The sequence below is a fragment of the Alternaria infectoria genome, assembly GCF_024043175.1.
Source record: "Alternaria infectoria strain BMP 0036 chromosome Unknown scaffold_5, whole genome shotgun sequence".
Lineage (NCBI taxonomy): Eukaryota > Fungi > Ascomycota > Dothideomycetes > Pleosporales > Pleosporaceae > Alternaria > Alternaria infectoria.
The window spans coordinates 570575-592658 of record NW_026250694.1 but is presented as its reverse complement, the minus strand read 5'-3'; the positions used below and the strand labels follow the sequence as shown (position 1 = coordinate 592658).

At 54.2% G+C, this 22084-nt stretch overlaps 6 protein-coding genes across 6 annotated transcripts; 3 read left to right on the top strand and 3 right to left on the bottom strand.

Moving 5' to 3' along the window:
* Positions 1 to 2375: 2375 nt before the first annotated feature.
* Positions 2376 to 3557, top strand: J4E92_003872 (uncharacterized protein; the record flags this gene model as incomplete). Its single annotated transcript, XM_051495265.1, has 1 exon — positions 2376 to 3557. One exon carries the CDS (start codon positions 2376 to 2378, stop codon positions 3555 to 3557), a length of 1182 nt encoding a protein of 393 aa, XP_051354284.1.
* A 599-nt stretch (positions 3558 to 4156) lies between these two features.
* On the top strand, positions 4157 to 5860 carry J4E92_003871 (uncharacterized protein; the record flags this gene model as incomplete). The annotated part of the gene is made up of 5 exons (XM_051495264.1): positions 4157 to 4324; positions 4371 to 4601; positions 4651 to 5109; positions 5158 to 5313; positions 5378 to 5860. The coding sequence occupies 5 exons, from the start codon at positions 4157 to 4159 to the stop codon at positions 5858 to 5860; spliced, it is 1497 nt and encodes a 498-aa protein (XP_051354283.1).
* Positions 5861 to 7438: 1578 nt separating this feature from the next.
* J4E92_003870 (uncharacterized protein) lies at positions 7439 to 11501 on the top strand (the record flags this gene model as incomplete). Its single annotated transcript, XM_051495263.1, has 3 exons — positions 7439 to 8530; positions 8581 to 11254; positions 11314 to 11501. The coding sequence occupies 3 exons, from the start codon at positions 7439 to 7441 to the stop codon at positions 11499 to 11501; spliced, it is 3954 nt and encodes a 1317-aa protein (XP_051354282.1).
* A 653-nt stretch (positions 11502 to 12154) lies between these two features.
* J4E92_003869 (uncharacterized protein) lies at positions 12155 to 13177 on the bottom strand (the record flags this gene model as incomplete). The annotated part of the gene is made up of 1 exon (XM_051495262.1): positions 12155 to 13177. One exon carries the CDS (start codon positions 13175 to 13177, stop codon positions 12155 to 12157), a length of 1023 nt encoding a protein of 340 aa, XP_051354281.1.
* Positions 13178 to 13773: 596 nt separating this feature from the next.
* On the bottom strand, positions 13774 to 17653 carry J4E92_003868 (uncharacterized protein; the record flags this gene model as incomplete). The annotated part of the gene is made up of 3 exons (XM_051495261.1): positions 13774 to 16016; positions 16069 to 16585; positions 16670 to 17653. 3 exons carry the CDS (start codon positions 17651 to 17653, stop codon positions 13774 to 13776), a joined length of 3744 nt encoding a protein of 1247 aa, XP_051354280.1.
* A 3168-nt stretch (positions 17654 to 20821) lies between these two features.
* J4E92_003867 (uncharacterized protein) lies at positions 20822 to 21676 on the bottom strand (the record flags this gene model as incomplete). Its single annotated transcript, XM_051495260.1, has 3 exons — positions 20822 to 20908; positions 20971 to 21136; positions 21183 to 21676. The coding sequence occupies 3 exons, from the start codon at positions 21674 to 21676 to the stop codon at positions 20822 to 20824; spliced, it is 747 nt and encodes a 248-aa protein (XP_051354279.1).
* Positions 21677 to 22084: the final 408 nt, after the last annotated feature.

The window sequence follows — 22084 nt, the reverse complement described above, 5'->3', positions numbered from 1 at the left end:
GCCGCTTGCCTCTCGCGCTTCACAACGATAGGCCAAGACAATTCATTTGTTGTACATGATAGTCGGTGGAGACGCGTACGCACAGCCACCCGAGCCCAAGCACAACCTCGCCGTCGTCGCCTTGTATATATCCTAGGCAACGCCCTGCTGGCAATCACCTGACAACTCCATATACTCAGCGCTATCCCACATATCAAAACTGCTAATACCTTCGCTCTAATGGCTACGCCGATCATCGAAGCCAAATCTCTTTCATCGCTTACCGCTCTTGCCTCAAATCCACCAGCTTACCCAAGGAATCCTACTCATGAGAGGCATGACCCGCTAGTACTGTACATCGCCCGTGTTCCTGGCAGCAGAGGTACGGCTGTCAACATGTCTTCTCCTACAGTAAACCTAACGTGCTTCAGATGTCTTCTTATCTCCGATGAAGCCGCGGGAAAAGGTGGTGACCGCAGAAGACATACAAAGCTCACTCTATTTCGTCCACGTTGAGCAACCAGAAGATGCTTACCTTGTCGACCCTCCTGGATTCCAGGATCCAGATTATGCGCAAGAGAGCCAACTGTCTTCTAATCCCGTCTCTGCGCCCATCGTCCCAAGGAAAGCAGTACCCGGCATAAACACAGCTCCCATACGGAAGCCCGTTCCTAGCCCTCTGGCGCCTATCAATAATTACTCCAACAACCAGAACACTGATGCAGGCAACTATGCGCGGAGATCTGCAATGCTCGCCCCAGAGTATAGCCACAGCCCACGACGCTCATTCGATGCAAGCCAGTACCAACAGGAAAACCGAAGACCGACAGCGTCGCCACGTAGACGATCGGAGAATCCGTCACGCTCCAGTGCATCGCTCACCCTTATCCGGCGAGATCCCGCATCTGGCGCGCAGTGGAATGTTGCTCGCATTGAAGATCCACCTGTCCTAAATGTCTCATCGACATCGAATGATCCTGGCATGAAGAAGAAGTTGGGAGCACCGATGTATATCGAAGTTTTCAATCCTGGCTATTCCAAATTTCTGCATTCCGACACCACGAACAAGCCCCCTTTAACAACACGAGATAGCGACATGTCAATACAATCACATAACGCAGCGTCAGAACAACAGACGGGGGCTCATCTGTCTACGAACGAGAACGTATTCCGGCGACGCATATGGATGGAAGGATCGCAGCATATAGGCGGCTTTGGACATCGGAAGCTTAATTCGTATGACTACGACACCGGACGTCCTGACTCAAGGGGCAGTCATCGTGCACAGGCCAACTCTACGTCGACAGACATGAGACTGTCTCCAACTCCTCCGTTCGTGACTAGGCAAGACCAGTCATATGCTAGCATTCAGGTCTCGGATAGGCAAACCAGTTTCCGTGGGTATGTGTTTACAAGTCCGTGGAATGGGCGATGTGAATTCACCACGGGAGTAGGTGGCGGATCTTTGAAGGTAATGCCACTCCTGTCTCGATGATCGTCAACAGATGATGCTAATTACTCTGGTAGTGTCGACATGTTGTTCCAGGGCTCCAAGGAGCGCCGCCCACAGCCATGACGGTTAGTGAGCTACGATTCAACCTCCCGAGTAGTCCCAAACCCACTACACCCAGAGGCGAGGAAGGCTCAAAACGCTCGTCATTCTTCCGCAAAGCACGACACAGCCGCAACAACTCCTCTTTATCAGTCAGTCGCGATGACACCACCGAAGACGCTAGAAGTTCGTTGGATCGCTTAGATCTTTCTTTAGGCCAGGAATTCGCAGGTGGCGGGTTTGGTGGCAAGCAAGCGAAGTTGGGAAAGATAATTCTGGAAGACGAAGGCTTGAAAATGATGGACTTACTAGTCGCGGCGAATCTGGGATTGTGGTGGAGAGCCTACGAGAAAGCGCTTGTAAGTGGGGGCACTACAGATACACTACAATAAGCTGGCGACGACCAGAATTCCATGGTAGTTCAAGATTCTCATCGTGAAAGCGCGGCGTCACTCTGAGATGGTAATTGTCGTGGTGTTTCTCCTAGTTTCAAACGGGTACGAAACGACACTGCTCATTGCAATATGCCATCTGATGTATCAGACGATATGTATAGTGAAAGACCCCTCTGACAGCGCTGAACACGTAGCATCGAGCAGTCACTTTGAGTGTCTCTACATGTTCTAGAGATGACTTGGTCATGCTGGAGACTTTTCACGGCTGTTTTCCATAACCTATAAAGGTAGATTGACGGTAATCACTCCCCTTATTCACCAGTCCACTTGCGCGCACTCCTCTTGAGACCCTTTTTAGATCCAACCTCTGACTTCCACATCTCCATTTCAACAGAGGCCCTGGTTCGCAATCACACCCCCACACACGTCGATCAACTTGATAGTAAAGTATGGCACGTCCTAAGAGAGCCAGTGTGCCCACAAAATCTTCCTTGTCCGATGGACATGGAAGGCGTAAGACTCGCAACAGCGCATCGCAAGAGGAGGAGGAAGATATGCTCGACAACATCACTCTGGCCCCACCGGTCTCAAAGCCAAAGCAGAAATCGAACCCGATCCTGTCCCTCAAAACACCTGGCGAATTCGACTATGTCGTACTCAAAGACGAGGCCGATTGCAATGACTACTTCACTAAGGCTGATGGATCCGAAGAGTATCTGCGGGACATGAAAACCCTAGAGGTTCATCTCGACACAACTAAACTGTTCGCATATATGGAGGACCGTTTCGCAATGGCACTCAACAAGCTACACCCTCGGGGCGACAACGCTACCAATCCTCACGACTTACAAACCCTTACCCTAGTCGTAAAAGGCAACATACTCCTCACACGTTACAGTTACCACCTCATCTCGCCACTCCTATCTGCCTTTGTAAACGACAAACTGAAGAAGTTTGCAGACGGCAAGCTGTCCGACGAGGAGAGAGAGAAGCTACCCTACAAGCTCAACAGCACGGAGAAGCTTCTCGCGAACGCGCTACTTGGCATTCGTGGAGTTAAGCAAGTTCACATCGAGGGTAGAGGGAAGGGAACGGTTGAGGCAGACTTTGCTGCCACTATCAAAGCTACGTTGGTCCAGCCCCCGGGGACTGATATCTTGGAAGTAAGCGATGAAGAGTCCGAGTATTCCACACATGTCTTGAACAGGCTTGGACCGATTTATTCGCCTGCGTATTCTGGGGACGCGCTGAACCCATACGCTTCTCTGGCTCCACCGGAAATAGAGCTCGTGGACGATTCGGAGGAATCAGACGATGATGTGCTGGCCGCTGCTATCGCAGAACCGCATAAAAGTGTCAGACGCAGGCCGAAGGAGGATGATCCCGTCATAATGTCTGGGCCGAGAACGCGCGGAACGATGGCCAAGAAAGCTGGAGAAGTCGAGGAGAACGACGGGAATAGCGATGAAGAGGATGAGCACGGATACCCTGGCTTGGGACTCATAGAGATGGTCCGAATCTACAAGCAGAAGTCGCGTCCGGGCGATATAGATTCGGAGCCCAGGTACGACGTATTGCCAGTAGTCCTGACGGCGAGGGAGGAAGCGGTCGAAATGGGCTGGAAAGTGTAGCACTGTTTTCACCGGAAGTGTTTGGGAAAGTGAGACGAACAATTTCAGAGACGGATCGGAATTGGTTTAGTGAAACTGTGGCTCTCTGTCTTGCGTGTCGAAATGTATGTAGGTATTGTTTAGACGTATTCATGGATAGGTCTAACTTGCGTAGAAAAGAAGTACCTAGGTATAGTAGAGCTATGTCAGTGGAAGAGACTCCATTGACCATTAGTCAACATTAGCCCAGTCCCACAGGCCTGCTCAGCTTTTGTCTTGTACGATACTGTGCTGAAGTTGGTGCACCGCCACAGCGAAGTGAAGGTGGCACCTGGTGGGGTAACTGCCCGTCGTCCGTGCGTAGGTGCCTTGAGCTCGCGGGCGCGGAGAGCTATGTCACCTCCGCCTCGACAAACAACATTTAGTTGCGGCAACATTACACGTTTGTCCTCGCTATTCAACCAAATCCCTCCGTCCAGAACAGGAGCTCTACTGGAAAACGATTAGACACACTGAATCGGAAATACGCAGGCAATAACGATACGATACCCCACCCTGCATCGCCGCCTCCGCCTTGCCTACGTACTCGAACCACAAGATCCCTCCACACCGACGCGACAATGTCGGCCGAACTCACCTCTATACTGCTGTCGTTCCAGCCGGACAGCCCAGACCTCGCAAAGCGGCGCGAGTATGATTCTAAGGCTCGTTCATTTGTCTCGCAACTGAATAATATCCCGTCGTCACAATGGTCCAAGGGCGCGAATACAAACCAAGACGTTCTTTCGGTAAGGATAGCTGACGGCAACAACCTGTGTACCGCTGACTTTACAGATACTCAATCCCGCCGTGAACTCAATAGCATACGCCTTTGCTCTCCGCCACCGCATCTCCGCCATCCTCGAGAAGAGAAACGTACCCGATACACTGCAGCCCGGTGGTACGTTATGGAATCAGCTGGTGCTCTTCCTAGAGACTGCAGACCCTATACAACTACGCTATGTTGGGAAAGAGTGGAGATACCTCGTCGAGCAGACCGAGGCGATTGCGCGGGCATGCGATTCTGTAGGTCGGATAGAATGCTATTCGCTGCATGAGATGCTGACTGCTACAGGCGAGCCTGGCTATTGCGCCCATGCGGTCGGCTATGACTCGACTTGATGCTTCCACGGGCACGTTCACCTCCGTGCACCTTTCCTTCATACGTCTATGCATGGAGACGCGATCGTACGCGGCCGCCGAACCGATCCTCGACAACTATATCCACAGCATCCCCCAGAAGATTGCCAACGTTGTCCGTGACGGCCTCGAATACTCAGTACCATGTGCGGATGTCGCGAGCAGCGGGGAATACATACATCAGAACTCTGGACATTCAGACAAGGTGTCGCTGACGGATATAGAAGAGTACTATGTTCTAGGTGCTCAGGTATATCTGGGCCTTCGGCAATTCAAGAAGGCGAAACAATTTCTGGAGCACGTGCTGGTTATACCTACGACCAAAACAGCGAACGGCTTGATGCTGGAGGCGTACAAGAAGTGGGTGTTGGTGAGCTGTCTCGTAGAGGGAAAGGTATGTTACAACCAAGTAGTATATCGCGGACCAAGCTGACATTCGCAGGTGGGCACTGCACCACGGACCTCAAACGGAAGCGCGATCAAAGATATCAAGGCTGCGTCGAAAGCCTACGAAGCCCTGGCAGACGCATATGAGGAGCTGGACAACATGTCGAAGCTGAAGGCTCAGGTGCAGGCGGGTAGTGAGGTCTGGGCAGAGGTATGGTCATCATACACTGCAAATTGTGCAACGTTTGTTTCATGAATACTAACAAGACGTGTAGGATGGCAACGCTGGTCTCGTCAACGAACTCATCAGCAGCCAGACACGGGCTTACGTTTCGCGGTTGTCACGGACGTACTCGGCAATTCCAGTCTCAAACATTGCGCACCATCTGGGGGCACCTGCGGATGAGATCGCCGGATACATCGACACATTGATCAAGGATGGGCACTTGAACGCACGGCTAGAGGAGACGGACAAGGCGAATGCGGGGATCGTACTACGTTTCTTCTTGGACCCGACGCAAGGACCTCTGGCCAAGAGTGAGAAGCAGCAACAACAAGCGCTGTTTGAGCAGACGCGCCGTACCAATATGCTCGCCGAGCAAGTCAAGGACGCCGACTACCGAATGACGCTGACCAAGGAGTACGTTGAGAATCAGAAGCGGTTGAACAAGAGGCAGACCAACAACGGCGACGCCATGGACACGGCTTGGGACGACGGCCTCGAAGCTGAGGAGGACATGATGACAGATTTGCACTGAAAATGAAGAGCGATAGTAACGCATAGCAAGGGTGATTACAAGTTCACTACATGGAAGTGGAAGACGGAAGGGACGGTGACTAGTGCTGACGAAGCTGAGCGTTTGGCAGGGTTGGGCATGATCAATGTCCATGACGCGATAACGGTAATGCATGAAACGAGAGATGGCGGATCCCAAACAGCAGACATGATCAGGGACGGACCATGAAGGCTGGCAAAGCAGCCTATAGGAGGCTGCGGGGAGGCGAGAACGGTGACGGGCTGTCCTAATACAGACACGAAGGTATCTGTAGGGAGAAGAATGGCGAAAAGAAATCATGAAGCCAGCAATGTGCCACGTGTTGAGAAGTTAGGTGATGCAGATTTGCTTGTTGCGATGCTTTTGGTGTCAGAAATGGCGTAAGTGGAGCGGGATTTGGAAGTTTAGGCGTGTGTCAGTATCAGTCGATTATCGTATACGCGATACGACCGCGCTGCTGGGACCGTGTTTGATAGCAGGCGCGACATGGGCCTCTGGAGCGCGTGGCAAACGGACCGAATTGGCGAATTGCGATGTACGGGCGTCGGGCTGCCATGAGCGCAACTTGCGCAAGCGATTGCGAACGGGTTGGGTTTGTAGTCAGAGGTTACTTTTGACACGTCGTGTTGAGTAAACAATGCCATCGCACGACATGCAATTGTCGGCATCGGATTCGGGAGGATTATGAGGCGCCGTCGGGATTGAGCATTGGACGTTTGTTTTTGTTGCAATGGGAAACGGAAGTGGAGAGGGGACGGCGAACGGGGAACGGGGAACGGGGAAGAAGCATGATGTGGACTAAGGCAAGCTAGAAGAAGGGACTACAGATCGCCGATGGCTGGTGAGATGGCACAGATGAGAGGGTCATGGAGCAGATTGATAGTTCTGCGGCAAGTCAGGAACCCGGTGTTGTGCTTTGGAGGAGTGTAGAGCAGGCCGGAGACTGGGCATCCATCAAGCGCAGCCACAGGGCCTAGCTGCTAGTCTGTTCCTGCAGCAGAGGCCAGGGTCCAATTGGGAAGACCATCTGAAACGTACTGTCTGGGAGGGTAGTAGGCAATGGAATCTTCAGGCCGCCCAACGAGGCCGCCCACTGGAGACCTGATGGCGAGGCGGGACGTGTAGAGCCCCTAAAGCAGAGGGACTAGGCCGAGGGATTTGCGTGCAGCGTGTCGTGGGCTCAGTTGGTGTTCGTCCGGGCACTGGCTAGCACGATAGAGAGAGGCAGCCGGGTCGGCCGGGCTGGACAGGGGTAGAGACCCTCTGGGCTAAGCCGGGTTTGGAAGACCCCTGGGTGGCTTTGCGGGTTGCGACTTGGCGGCACTGTGCTCTCCACAGGCGGCTGCTCGTCGCTGCGTACGACATATTCGAGATACACAGCACATTGCACCACCGCTCGCGAGCACGCCGCCCGCCGCACCGCCTCCAAGCACCTCCGCCGCCCGCCTGAGCGCATTCCTGCTTGTGGCAACCATGCCTGCATGCGCCGTGCATTAACCGCTGGCTTGGCCTGAGACACGCTTCCCTGCCTCGACACCCGTGGACGTCGACGCCGACAACATGAATATCCAGGCCACGCCGCCCCCGGCCACGACCTCACGACGCCGCTCGAGCGCTGCCAACGGCGCTGCAGAGGCCATTGCCGCCGCCGCCACCGCCTCTGCCAACCTCAACCGCTGGTCCCAGGCTCCGGGCACCCAGGCCGGCAGGAGCGACCACCCGCACCACCAGCACCACCCGAGTTTCTCGCGCAAGCTGAGCATCACCACGCCCAACACCGCCGCGCCTGCCACTGCCGCCAATGGCCCCGAATCCCCCGCTCGCATCGCCAATTCTGCCCCTCGCTCGCCCACCGCGAGCCCCCGCCGACACCGCCCACGCTCGCCCGCATACGACCCCCCATCCGCGGTGACAGCCGCCCCAAAGGTGCCCCAGCTGCCCCCGATCTTGCTGCCCTCGACCGTCTACGACCCCAACACCCCCACGAGCACCTCGACCACCAACAACTCGCCCTCGGCCTCTAGCCTCTTTACCCCGAACCTGCTCTCCGGCCTCCAGCAGCGCGACTACTTCAACTCGAAACCCACGCAGCCGCCGCCCTCCCAGAGGCCCCCGTCTCGCACCACCAAGGCCGAAAAGGTGCTGGGCAAGTCGCCCCTCGGGTCGCCTGCGGTCCTTCAGGAGGCTGACCCAAGGCACGACTCCACTTCGGGCGCAGCTCGGCCCTCTACAGCACGCAGACCCTCCGTTGCAGCACCTAGGGATCCCGTCCAAAAGCCCCCACCCAGTGCGGGCCACAGACCAGCCGCCTCGCGGGACCACTCCAGGAGCCAGAGCAGAGAACAGTTCAGGTCCGGGAGCAGAGCCCATGTCCGCAGCCCCAGCAGGGATCACCATCGCAACGAGAGCAACGCCAGCGCTAGGCTAGACGACAGCTACCAGGGCACGCCTCCCCGCACACGCGAGCGCAGAGAGAAGGACAAGAAGACGATGCTGTCGCGTGCCCTGCAAAAGGCGAACACCGCTGTCCTGCTCGACAATGCGCAAAACTTCGAGGGCGCCATGGAGGCGTACGAGGATGCCTGCAAGCTCCTCCAGCAGGTCATGATTCGCAGCTCGCAGGAAGAGGACAGGCGGAAGCTGGACGCCATTGTAAGTCACTGCATACATTATCTGTAACCATTCACTACTAACTCCAGTAGCGAGTAACATACACCAACCGCATAGAAGAGCTGCGACGGCTAGATCCCGGCTACACTAACCATAGCGGCAAATCACTACCAGCACGCCCCATGAGCGGGGAATCGCTGGACGAACACCGCTCAATGCTGCTCCTTGACGACGACGAACCACCTGCAGTGATTGAAACTGCCACAGTATCTCGCATAGTTAACGACCGTTCTATATATGATACCCCTCCAGCCGGCGAGCCTACACCGCCGCCCAACCAGCAGCTGCCTCTCCGCAAGGGCTCCGACGGTCCTCGTGAGTCGGTCATTTCCACCGCCATCCGCGATGTGCAAAGAGGCATGCAGAACCCGCAATTCAACCTACAGCCCCCACCTGGGCGAATCGCACCTTCTACCACATCTGTCCGATCATCGGTTGCCGAATCGATGATGGACCGCGTATATATGCCCCCACCGCTCTCCCCCAAGCGGTCCAAATCTCCTCTCCTCAGCGGTAAGGAGTCCGAGCCCGAGGAGTATGGCCGGTTATTACGACCGCAGCAGCCCGTCAAATCAAATCACCAGCGAGTACATAGCAACGAGTCAACATCATGGCTTGACACTATTGATGAGTCTGGTGGATCCTCATGCTCTTCCTCGGTCCATTCCATGTCTCCTGGAGGAGTGCGCCGAAAACATATACGAAACAACAGTGGAGGAACCGAGGCAGAATTCGATGCGGCGCTTGATGCAGCCGTCGAAGCTGCGTACGACGATGGATATGAACCTTATGATGACGACATTTCTACACCCGGCGATTTAATAGCGACTAAGTTGCGTAACGTGGAACTGGCCAAGGAGCGCGTGCGGGAGGCGGAACGCGAAGAGGCCATTGCCGCAGCCAAGTATCGTTACAAAGAGACGCAGCTTCGGGGCGAGGGCCTTCCGCATGTGCGCGAAAGCGCTGAGATCAGGTTCAACGACGAGGCGGAAGAGGAAGAGCGGCTACTAGACGAGATGACGCGAGAGTACATGCTGGATGGGTTTGATTTCGATCTGCAGACAAAGTCTTCGTTACCGCGGCAGTCAGACTCGAGTGGCTTTTCTGGAAGCGCGTACAACAGCTCCGTGTCGTCACACAGAACGACGGGTGGTACGTCACTCTCGACCGTTGCAGAATTGATGCACCCGACATCCAAGCAACCACCCGCTCATTCCCCGCCCGCGGTGCCTGCTCCATCTGGCGCTCTGCCTGCCTTGCCTACGGTTCCCGAGTCACAAGCACCGCAAACGATCGACACCGCAGAAACCACACCACGGCCCACTACTGCAACCAAGGACGCAGCCTCAGTACGAAGTCGAAGGTTATCGGGACAAAATGCAAAGTCTTTGAAAATAGAGACTTCTGTACCGCCTGTCCCGCCTGCACCTCACACGGAGAAGCCTCCGGTGCCAGCTAAGGATGCGCCTACCGACCTCCCCGTCCAACCCAAGTCGGCGGCACCAACATTCAGCACCACCAAGCCTACCCTAGACTCCGCGTTCAAGCTTCCCGCGCTGCCGCAAGCGTCCCAACAATCTGGTCTTCGAGCTCCATCACCTCAGCCCACCCTCTACAGTCCCGCCGAAACTGCTGCCACGGTTTCACCCGCGACGCCCGCCCTCGGCCATGCTGTTTCTAACGAGGCTGGTCTTGTACCAGGTTCGCCAAAGACCGGGAAAACCTCAGCGATGGGAATCAGGAAGAACAAGTCCTCCCTCAGCCTGAAACAGCGCAACTTGTCAATATCCAGCCCAGATGGCTCAGATGCATCTATAGGAACGCCACTAAGCACGAACTTTTCCATTACAGGCAGGAAACCCAGCAATGTCAGCCTGGCAATGCCAACGCCCAGCGTCCCCACATTCAACGTTGACGGTCTACCGAGTGGAGGGATGCACTTGTTCGAGAGTGATATCCACTCACCGTTCTCGCCCGGTTCGCCAAGCCCAGCCATCACGAACGCCCCGATCCCTCTGGAGCCATGTCCGGATTCGTACCTCCTGAGACCGTTCTGGTTAATGCGATGCTTCTACCAGACTATCGCGCATCCCCGCGGTGGCTATCTCTCAACTAAGCTCTTTATTCCCCGCGATGTCTGGCGAGTAAAGGGTGTCAAGCTAAAGAACATCGAGGACAAGATCGCCAACTGCGACATGCTCACAGCAGCGCTTCAAAAGCTAGCGTCTGTGGATACAAATGACGCGGATGCTGTCCTAGAAGAGATGCAGTCTTTGGAACTAGTGCTCGACCAGGTGCAAGCCCAGCTAGCAAAGAAACTAGGCAACGAAGTCGGTGTGCAGTCCGTAACCGCACTGTTCAGGGATGCGACCACCGTCGGCGAAGGTGCATCGTCAACAGACGCCTCCGGCAGGCATGGCTCCGTGGACCACCAACACAAGGGTGCTGTTGCCCAGGGCAAATCATACCTTGCTTCCTGGCGGAAACTCCGATCAAAGAACTCGGGCGTCAACCTCGCGGGCATGGCTGGTGGTGCCAAGAGTGCAGAAGTGCCCAAGGACACTCTGATCATGTCCACCCTTCCCATGACCAACCTCCCCAGCATCCGCTTCGCAAAGCGAGACATTTCCGGTGTTGTGTTTGAGGGGCCCAATGCAGGGTACATGGGTTCTTTGGCAAGGCTATTCGATGCGGTCCAAATATTGGGTATGTCTTTTTCTACATCATCTCTCATCATAAACCTGGATTAACTAATAACGCTATAGACCAAATCGCCCGCCAAGTCGAAGACCCAGGTCTCAAGCATTCCTCCCCCACCCACGTCGGTCTCGAGCTATCAACACGCCACGCCGCAGAGTTCTTCGGCTTCTACATCTGCCGCTTCGTCCTCACCGACGTCACCATGATGTTGGATAAATTCATCAAGAGAGGCAGTGAATGGGTTTTGGTCTAAAACAGAGAGCGCAAGCCTGCCTACTTGTATGTGAATATGCTTCTTTTCATTTCAATGCAAAGGGATCTGTAATGAGACGGAGATGTTCTTTGTTTCCTCAAGCGTTTTGTACCTGGCGACCTGTGGAAATAGGTCCGGTCTGGTCGGGTATGAATCCATACATATTATCATGACTCAAGAAAGCGAAGAGGGAAGAGGCATGAGTGTCCTCTTTGGAAAGAAAGCAAGAAACGAGCGATGGGATGAAGGAAGGAGACTGGTGTTTTCGGCGGCTTTTCCTCTAGTCACAAGGCACAGTCAAGTCATGAGGTTATGGATCTTTGTTTGAGCGCTGGAATGGCGCTTTAGCTTGGCTCTTCTTTTGGTTTTCAATCTCGTTGTTGTTGTTCGCTGTTTGTTTTGGTCTCGTCTCTGCGTTGCATACTGGCTTTCGAAGATATCCCCCGCCACAACTCTTAGCTTAGCTTTATTGTTATCGAAGCATACTTTTTTTCGAGATGCTGCAATCTGGGTATGTGCTTTATGTGGTGAGAATGGAGAGGTCAGAACGTTGGACGAATCTAACATGTATGATGGTGCTTTGGAAGAAAGAGCCTGTTCATATTACGATGCATTGAGAAAAGTAGGACAGTACAGGAAAAAGGCTCGACAACTCAAACAACAAAAGGCCTTCCCACTCTCGCCTTCTCCGCAGCAGTAGTACTCACACGCTTCTCCTCAGCCTGCACAACAAGATCATGCGGCGAGAACTTGCCCTCCGTCGACACTCTCGCCCTAGGCTCCGACCGATTCCACAGCTCCAGGTGGCTATAGAACCTGCCATTCCCCGGCGGCGGCCTCTTCGCCTCGGCCCTGCCCAAGACACGCCGACCTCCCACTCCCGGCACGGCGGGCAACGACGGAGAGACAGGTCCCGCGTTACCATCATCGTCGTCATCACCACCACCACCGGGTAGATTGAGAAAGCGACTCCAAGCCGTCGCGGCACTCTCCAGACTACTACTCGCACGTATGGTGCGTATAACAGCCTGAGCGCTGATGAGCTCGCTTTCGAGCAGTGCGGTCTGGAAGGTGGTGAGGCTTTGCTGGAGACCGGCGACGGCTTCGTTGACGGGGCTGTTCATTTCGCGGTGGTAGGACCGGCCGAGGGTTATGAGACTGTTGGCTAGGTTGGGCATGGATTGGACGTAGGCCATGTAGGGGGACGTGAGGTCAATGGTGAGGTTGTCGAGCGTGGGTGTTGTGGTGGGGATGCTGGTTGGCAGGGCGAGGCTGGCTGTTAGGGGGAGCGTGGGGGTTGCGAGTGTGGGCACACTGGAGGTGGGTAAGGTGCCGTTGAGGGTCGAGTTGCTGGGCTGGAGCCATGATGTCTGTTGTTGGTGCTTGTTAGTGCTGGTTATCAGAATGCTCGAGGTAGCGGTCAAGACACGTACCCTGTTCGTGTCTAGTTGGTACTTTGCTCGGAGGATAGTGTTGGTGATGTTGTTGACGAGGTCGGCAGTACCCATCTGACCGCTGCCGCCGAAGAGGTTGAAGCCAAAGCCTCGATTGGGGTTATTCGGATTTCCGATAGCACTTGCTGCTGCATCGACGACACTGCGCATATCGGTAAGGTCCTGCACCGCGGCGGGTGTGGCGATGGCGGTCGGGATCAGGATGATGCCGGTGACGAGCATCGTGTGGAGCAAGGAGGAGGCCTTGTGGTGAACCGAAAACATACTAGGCTGACGATACGGCGAGCAGGTAATCGGAGTTAGTAGGCGGAGGTGAGAGGTGGTAGGAAGGCTCAAAGTATGCTGCTGGAAGCTAGGAGTGTCTTGTGTAAATTGTTGGTGGATGAAGAGTAGAAGTTCAGGTGGCATTGCTGGCTTCTTATCGTATGCGTCTAGCTCAGTGCGTGGCGGAAGGAACGATCCTGTCAAAGGACGTGTCGAAGTGAGTGAGCCTGTTGGGAGGAAAGAACGACGAACCGTGTGGCTAGAGGCGACTATGGGAGCAGTATAAAAATGCAAGAGCCATCAAGCAGCATGCCCTCAAGCCGAACCACCAATATTTCAATTTCTTCGATGAGGTTGATAACCTTATGGATATCCGTTAGTGCGAGTTACGAAACAGCGAAGGGCCTTTGCAGACACTCTCGGCAAAGTGTGAATGTACAAGCCGGTATTCCAAATCCATTCGTCATTCCCAGTGGTATCATCTATCCAAACCCTACAATAACAACCTCCCAAAACTCCAAACATCATACAAATGAGCACAAAGGCAAGCCCCATCACCTCTTCTTCACTGCATCCTCCATGCGCCTGATAAGAGTCTTCAATCCAACGCCCTTCTCACAGTTGTTCTCAAGATACTCTTCCATCTTCTCCCTCACCTCTTTCATACCCTTCAGTACCGGCAATTTGTTCCCCTCTTCACCCTCAAGGTGCATGAGTGGGTTCAACAGTAAATCAAGGCATGAGTGCCAGATATCAGTCTGCCAATATCGTTTCAAGCTTTCCTTGATCTTGTACGTCTTCGTCGCTCCGGCACCAAGAGTAGCGCCACGCTCAGCGATCGTGGATATGTACTTGCCAAATAATAGGTTGTGAACAATTCCAGCGAGACCGTGGTAGTCGATCTGGTAGGTCCACGGGCGTAGTTCGCGCATCTCGGCGCAGTCGGCTTCGGTAGTGGGCCAGTCGGCGATGAACTGCACATCTGGCTTGAAGGCCTTCATGTCGATACCACGGCCAAAGTCGATCAGTGAGATACCCTTGGCAGACCAGCCGTCACGTCCATCGCGCTTGTATTCGGAATCCCAGTGCTCATCTTTTTGTAACGCGTCGAACCGGACGAGAATGTTGTCGCTTTTCAGATCGCCGTGAATGACACCCTTGGAGTGTAGCGCTTCGACTGTGCGGAACAACTCGATGGTAAAGAACATGGCCAACTGTTCGTCCATGACGCCGTTGTCTCCGCGAGAGAGGTTCACAAGGTCGAGCAGCGTACCCTGGTCTCTGAATTCCTCTACCAAATAGCACTCGTCTTTGAAGACGTGCATCTCGTACGCGTGAACAATCGAATCAGCCGCTCGAGATACGCCTAGCCGTCGCTTTGCTTGTCGCATGATGAAAAATTCCCATGGAGTTGGTGGATCTTCCATCTTGATAGCTTCCAGATTCTTGCGCTTCAAACCGAACTCCCCCTTGCCCATCTGCGAAGGTTTGTTCTCATCGTCGTCCTCGTCGGGGTCTCGACTTTCAACCAGGTACACTGGGGCGAAAGCACCTTTCCCAAGCTCGCGTTTGACGGCGTATGTCCGCTGAGTTGTGGGAAACTTCAACGTGGGACAGACTGCAAGGTTGGCCGTCTTGTCGTTCGCGCCCTTGCCCGATTTCAGAGCCTTGGTATACTTGCGAATGTCGGCTCCTTTTCCGTAGCTCTCTTCGGTGTCTGCGTAGTAGCCATCGTAGACATCGAGCGGTGGCTGGATTTCTTGTAGGATGACCTTGCGGATGTTCTCGTCGACCGGATTGCACTGTGCATCCTGAATAATTGGACCATTCGGCTTTACTGGTTTTGGCACAACCTCTTTCGCAGCCAATGGCTTCCGTTGCGGTTCGGCGATGGGCTCTTTAGGTACTGGTTTCGATTCTGTTAGGGCGAGCTTCGCAACTTTCCCTGAGCCATCAATAACCTGACTCAAGATATCTGAAAAGGCGCTACCGCAAGTATCATCATCGTCGTCGTCATCTTCAAGGATATCAGTGGTACCTTTCGATCGTGATGGTGTCTTGGTCGCAGGAGTAAAGTAGTCCTTGTTTGCATAAGCGGTGGCGATGCCTAGGGATGATTCCGTCTTCTCGACGATAGGCGTCATGAACGGCAGACGGTTATTAGCAGCCTGGGCCGGGTCTCGGTAGGGCTGCATAGCTGGAACGTAGTCTTCCGGTGGAACGGGAACGAAGCGGGTAGGTAGCGATGTGGGCGCTGAGGGCGAGGTCGGAGTGACGACGTCAGAATCTTGCTGTTGTTCCACGTCGACATCTGCGCGTGTTACCTCGTTAAAAGAATCGTTCTGAGACTGATCGGATTGCTCAGACTCATCATCTGATTCATCCTCTTGACCATCCTTGGGCACGTGCTTGCTCTCAGTAAAGTCAGACCACGCAGAAGCACTCTTGGTATCTGAAGCGTCGGAATCGCTTTCGTCCTCAGCGTCAACATCCAGCACCCTGGTGCCGAGTGTGAAATCGCCAGCTGTTGTCTCATCCCCAAACTCGCTCGTAGCGCCCGATATGCGACCGGTTGCCGTACTTTCGGCACCACTCGTGTAGTCGTCCTCATCGTCACCGCTGCTTTCATCACCACTCTGATTCTCGGAAGTGTTCTCGTCGGCATTCTTGAGTGGTTCGTTGAATATGTCGTAGATCTCGTCCATTGCTTCCTTGGTGTGGAGGGTCATTGTGGTCTCCGGGCCTGTCTTCTTTCGCCGGATTTTGGGCTTCGCTGGAGAATCTAGGTTGGCTTGGACTAAGACATGTTAGTACGTACGTGACAGTCTCATATACAATCAAACACTCACTTGTCTGAGTCTCTCCGCGAACTTCTTTGACTTCCATGACCTTGATTTTCCTAGTCCTGTTGGCACGCTCCTCTCGTCTCGCCTTCTTAGCAGCCCGTGCCTTGTCTACATCTGCTTGTGAAGGCGGCGCGTTTTCGTCGTTGTTCATGTCATCATCAACGCTGCCTTTTAGAGGCACGGTTTTGGGCTTAGGAGGCTGCTCGTAATCCTGTTTGGGCGCTAGAGGCGCGGCCTTTGGCTTTGGTCTTGCGGCAGCTTCTGCCTCCTCGGCTGCTTTCCTTGCCTGCTTCTGTTCCTTGCGGCGGATAGCATCCCAATCGTGGTCCATCCATCCCCTGTATTTAGCTCGAAGTTCCTCAAATGAGTATTCCTCTGACATCGGATCTTCATGGTTAGGGTACACCTGCTCCAAATCTACAAAGACGACCTCAAGCCTGCCTGTTCTTGGATTTACTGCTTGCTGATGTTCACGCAATGGATGGGGGCTGACATTCTCGTCATTGGGATTTGATTTGGTCTGAATACATGTATGGCAAACGCCCACCAATTAGTCCTGTGATCGTAAATATATGAAGGGGCTGATGTAGGCAGATCAACTCACCTCATCCTTGAAGATTGACATCTTTGGCACGCCAGTGTTCTTCTTTCCGACCTTCAGAGTCTCACCAGCCCAAGGGCGCGCTTCCGTTGCGTTCTCCTTCTTGCGGTCTGCGAGCGATCCAATGCTATCCCATCCTTCCATGCTACCAGTCGAGCCGGGCCTCGCGGCATCGTCGCCATCGGAAAAGATGGCAAGCTTAGCCTTCCCCGAGCGAGAAGCGCCTCCAGCAGGTTTTGGTGCACTTTGTGGTTGTGGGCTCGGCGCACTCGGTGATGCATGCGCGAAGGGGTCCATCTTAGCGGCGAGGGCTGGACGGACGGCGGGGAGTGCGGGGCTTGAAGGCTCGGGAACCTCTTGCGGGCGGCTCTCGAGACGATGCTGGAATTCTCCGTATTTGCGAATCAGACGCTCGACTGGGCGGGCCTCGCGGTCAATGCCCAGGTTGTATATCTCCTCTGCTTGTGTGAAGCGGCCCGCGCCTTCTAACCAGGCGGCGAATTCTTCGTAGAATAGCGCAAGGTTCTCGCCGATGTTGTGTCGCGCAAGGTATGCGAATGTCTCGCGCGGCGCATCTGAGAAGAGATGGATGTAGTGCAGCCACAGCTTGAGGTAGCGGGCGTCGTTCTTGTACTGCGGCGAGGATTGGAAGGCTTTGGTCGCGCGCTCGAGCAGTGGGCAGAGTTGCGATTGGGGTGTGTTCTGTGCGGAGGGGTAGGAGTCGAGTGTCCATTTGACATAGCGGTCGTAAACATCTAACGGGTCGTCCGAGTCGTCAATCGCCATGAGCTCCTTCTCGAACTTGAGACGGGCCGCGCTGTTCGCATCTTGCATCTGCGAAGGGGACAGCGTCTGACCAGCGCCGGAAGTCAACGGTGGCGTGTATAGCTGCGCGAGTGCTTTGGCGGAGCGGCCGCTAGGGATGCTCTGGATGTTTTCCTTCTGGCCTTCTATCACCTCGAAGTCGGTAACGTCGTCGGAACCCATGGCGCCGGGTAGGGGGTATCACAAAGAAAGAAGAAGAAAAAGGAGGGTATCAAATACAGGTACAGTGCCTGCTGTCGGTGTTGCTGCAAGCGGATGTGTATACCAAGTCAGGGTACGCGGGGTTTGCATGTGGCATGATACGCTAGAACGCGCTTTGTCCTCTCCTGTATCGTTGCCCCGACAACAATGCACCGCAACCCACCACGTTGGACAGAATGCACTGTGCGAGACGATGCAACTACAACTGAGTTGATAAGCACCCACAGGCGTATCTGCTATCATCGCCTCCTAGAACCTCCCATCTAAGGCCAGTCCTTCCTTGAGACCGCGAGTTTCTCTACAAGACTACTCCCTCAAGACAAGCAACCACGTCGGCTTCTTCTAACAACGTTGCTGCGCTTATTATCGCCATCGATTGCAGGACTAGCTAAATCTGCACCTAGAGTTTGTTCTCTTGCTATATTCGAGAGTAGCACCAGGGTCGCTCCTGCCTCGTTTTGGCATGCGAGTACAAGTCCCACTAATAAACCTCACCACACAAGCTTCTACAACCTCCCGCCTAATCTTTGTTCTCACGCGCACACAATCTCTCACTCAGTCTTCTTTCTATATCTCTCTTGTAGCCTTGTTTCAATCTCTCTCTCAGCCTTTCGTTCTCGCTGTTAAGTCTCAAGACTTTCAACAATGCCACCACGAAACGACCGATCGATCAACCAGGCATCCGCCAACTCTGTACTGCAAGTTCATCAGGATCACATGCGCCGTCATTTGCAAGCTCTGCCGCAGCTTCAGTCCCGCCAATTTCAACCACTTCCCTCGCAGCATCTATAGTAGCTGCAACACCAACTTTAATGTCACCAGAGCGCTTAACCGCCTCCCCACCATTGTTACCATCATCAATATCTGCCATACACTCGGCGGTCTCATCAGTGCGCTCAAAGGCATCGCCTTCCACTTCTGCATCAGCTTCAAGATCAGCAACGCGCTCAAGCGCCTCGGGTTGCCAAACTTCTCTTTAAACATTTTGTCCTTGGTAAGGAGGCGTACAAGCGTTGCTCAAACCACGTAGTACTTCCCGACCTAGTTGTTGATACCAGCAACAAAGTGCTCTTTGCGACTTATATGATAAATCATCACCTGTCTCAAGGCATCTGTCGGAGCAAGTCACAAGAAAGCACACGAGGCCACAATCATCTGAGAAAGCATATACAAGCATGTTAAGAATGTCCAAGGACAACTATTGACCCTTCCAGCTTCTACCCATTACCAATGTTCATCATCAGTGACCCGTCCCGCCAAAAACAGCACGACAGCACATCCTAATAGAGAGAGTCATCATGTAGAAAAAGAAATTGATACTGACAAAAAACTCCAGACTCCCGCTGTTCGATTTGGTATATCCCTAAAACGAAAGCAAAAACGTCATATGCACAAAGGCAAGCAAAACAAAGGGAAAATGACATATGCCGGATCGGGGTATCCCAAGGAAGTTCGAGCAGAAGCTCCGATTGGTATCATATGGAAAGCGACAACAAGAGCCCTCACCTGGTCGGCGATATCTGAAGTGAAGGCAAGGGAAACAAAGCAAAAGACCGAGAGATTGTCATGCGGAACTGGAGGTAAAACACCAGACATGTGTATCATTGCGTAAGTCATAGGAGATTCGTTATTGTTCTTCGAGGTCGTGACATCGTGGGTGTGCTTTGAAAAACTCGACGTGAATTGATGATGGCGATGTGTGATGTAAAAGCGGTGAGGAAGCAATCAGCTGACCTAATTTAAGAGCGGTTCTCCACGGCTTGCTCGCCAGTGGCGACAGCAACAAGCGCTTCCAAGCGACGCATGTCATTGTTGGCTGCCTGCTGCGGTAGGGGCTGACCGAACGTCGCGGGTCCCCGCTCGGGTTCTCGTTGCGGTCGATAGCTTGAGCTCGAGTTGGAGAGGCTGTGGCTATGATAATGGTGTGGTTGCGATTGTAATGGATGCGGCCTTTCCATAATTGATGCTTGCGACTTGTAATCTTCGACGACTGGCGTTTCCACGTATCCATTGCTGCCCACGATGTTCGGATGATGTTCCCAAATCGTCCCTGGAGTGGGAACGCCTTCACTACTGCTACTATCTTCAGGGGACGTTCTCTGCATAGCTCTTTGTGGTTGACTGACAGGTCCGTTGTACCACGCCTGTCGCTTGTTCTTTCGGGGCGTCGTAGGCTGTTCTTGCGAAGTCCTGGGCGAAGCGTTGATGGAAGGGATCTGGATTGGCTGAACGTTAGAAGGTTGCCGACTAAAGTACCCATGAGCGGTCGTAGGGCGTGTAGCATTCGCTCGTCCGGCACTGCCAGGGTATGGTTGCGACCATTGTGGTTCTCTCTGAGAACTTGGGCCAGCAATGTTCAGACGGTCAATTTCCCAAGAAATACTAGTTCTTTTGTGGTGACCCCTATGAGGCGGAGGCGGGTGCTCCATCGGCGCGTGATATGTCAGTGGACGAGCTGGGGCGTCTACTTGCATTGGACTTGGCTGGCGTCGAGGAAGCGGAGGGGGTGCATGGTCGAAGCTTTCAATTCCCGGAAGACGGGTAGTTTGAGAAGCGGCCGGAATTGAAGTAAACGTGGGCCGATCCGCGTCTGGCGTCTGGTGATAACCAAGCCCACTGGTCGCTGGGCGAGGCCCAGTATGCCCCCAAGTTCCTGGATGCCACGTACGTCGCCTCCAGTCCGCATCTGCGTTTGAATCTCTCCTCGCCTCTGAGAATTGAGATGCTGTTGGGCTCGCATATGCGCTGCTTTGGGCTGAATAGCTGGGTGCGGCAGTTGACTGCAGAGGTGTGATGTACGTAGAAGGACCCTGTCCTGGTGGACCAGAGAAAGGGTTACCACTGGACGAGATGGACTCTCGACGTCCTGGAAGGGGTGGTCCGGCCCATGAGACTGGTCTGGACGAAGACGAAACCGGAGACTGTATAGTGGACCCGTAGCGAGCGGGGCTGCCAGTAACTGTCGAGAAGGTAGCGGATGTGGGCGTTGTAGGCGCGTTGGACTGCGTGTCATACTCGACAGGCCCAGGAGAGCCCATCATCGGTGGGTCATACGCGTTCATGGTATTTAGTGACAGGCGAGCCCTCGCGCTAGCACCACCATCACTAGCCATGGCCAAAGGTGGTGGCCTACGTCGAATGTCGGGAGAAGGTGCCGCGCTCATGGTCGAAGCGGTAGAGATTATGCTTGAAGCTGAGAGGTTTCTGCTGTGGCCTCTGCTATGGCCACCTGTGCTGCCTAGTGTGTTCGCTCGAGATCGGTTTCCAGGTGGTCTTACTCTGTCGGTCCGGATCTGCCTTTGGAACCTCGTACCCGTTGCAGCTAGCGATTCTGAAGGTATGTCTTCGTTGACGTGAACTGTTTGGGCATGTTGTCGGAGGTTGTCGAGTCGCGAGAATCGCCGGGAACAGTGACATTGGAAGGGTCTTTCACCAGTATGCTTACTGCAGTGTGTTAGCAATGTAGCGTGCCGCATAGTGAACTACGTACCGAATGTGTCGTGCCAGATGCTCACTTCTCGTGAAGCTTAGATTGCACGGCGGAAAGTCGGTACAAAAGAAGCGTTGTCCTTTCTTCTTTTTAGACGGCCGGTTGGAATCGCTGGTTACGCTATCGTTGTCCGATCCGTCTTTCTCGTCATCATCCCCATCACCCATATGCACATCTTGTCCCGAGGTTGTTGGCCTATGCGAGTCCTCTCTACTTTGTTCGCTCTTATTCGAAGCTGAAGGTGTCTCGCTCAGCTCGCGGCCGGGGGTAAACGGCGACGAGGGCAGTGGTCGCTGGCCAACAAGACCCGCAAAGGTATTGCGTGTAGGTGTCTTAGCCGATGGGTCTTCGGCACGGATCTCTTCGGTCGCTTTCGATTCGGCAAAGAACCTGCTGTTCGGTCGAGGAGTAGTCGGCGTCGTCTCGTCACCCGGGCGGCCCTGTGGCGCATCTGGGACCGACAATGTGGTGTTGACTGCTTGGAAAGTAGACATGTTGGAAGAGGCGGTGACCAGCAGTCTAACGATAGCCACCTCTTGTTCCGTGTCGTGCTGAGTGAGCCGCGCAGGTCTACGGAGACGAGCGCGTATAGCTTACAACCTGCACGAGGGAGCTCGCTTTGGTAGCGCCGGTGATGTAAGACTGGAGAGTTAATGCAGGCGCAGGTCCCAGGCGGGTTGCCTCGAGCGGCGCAATCAGTATGATACTGCGGGTGGTCCCTTCCTGGAGCGGATGTGGGAAGGCTGAAACGATATGATGACGAATAGAGGGCGGCGTTGCAACAACATCCGGAGTCAGCGCCCAGCGAGCAAGGTCAAACAAAATCTACGAGGTCGTGTTAAATTCGATCGTTGCGTCGTAAAATCGTCAAGTTGGTGTCGCCCAAAGGTGTACCAGTGGTG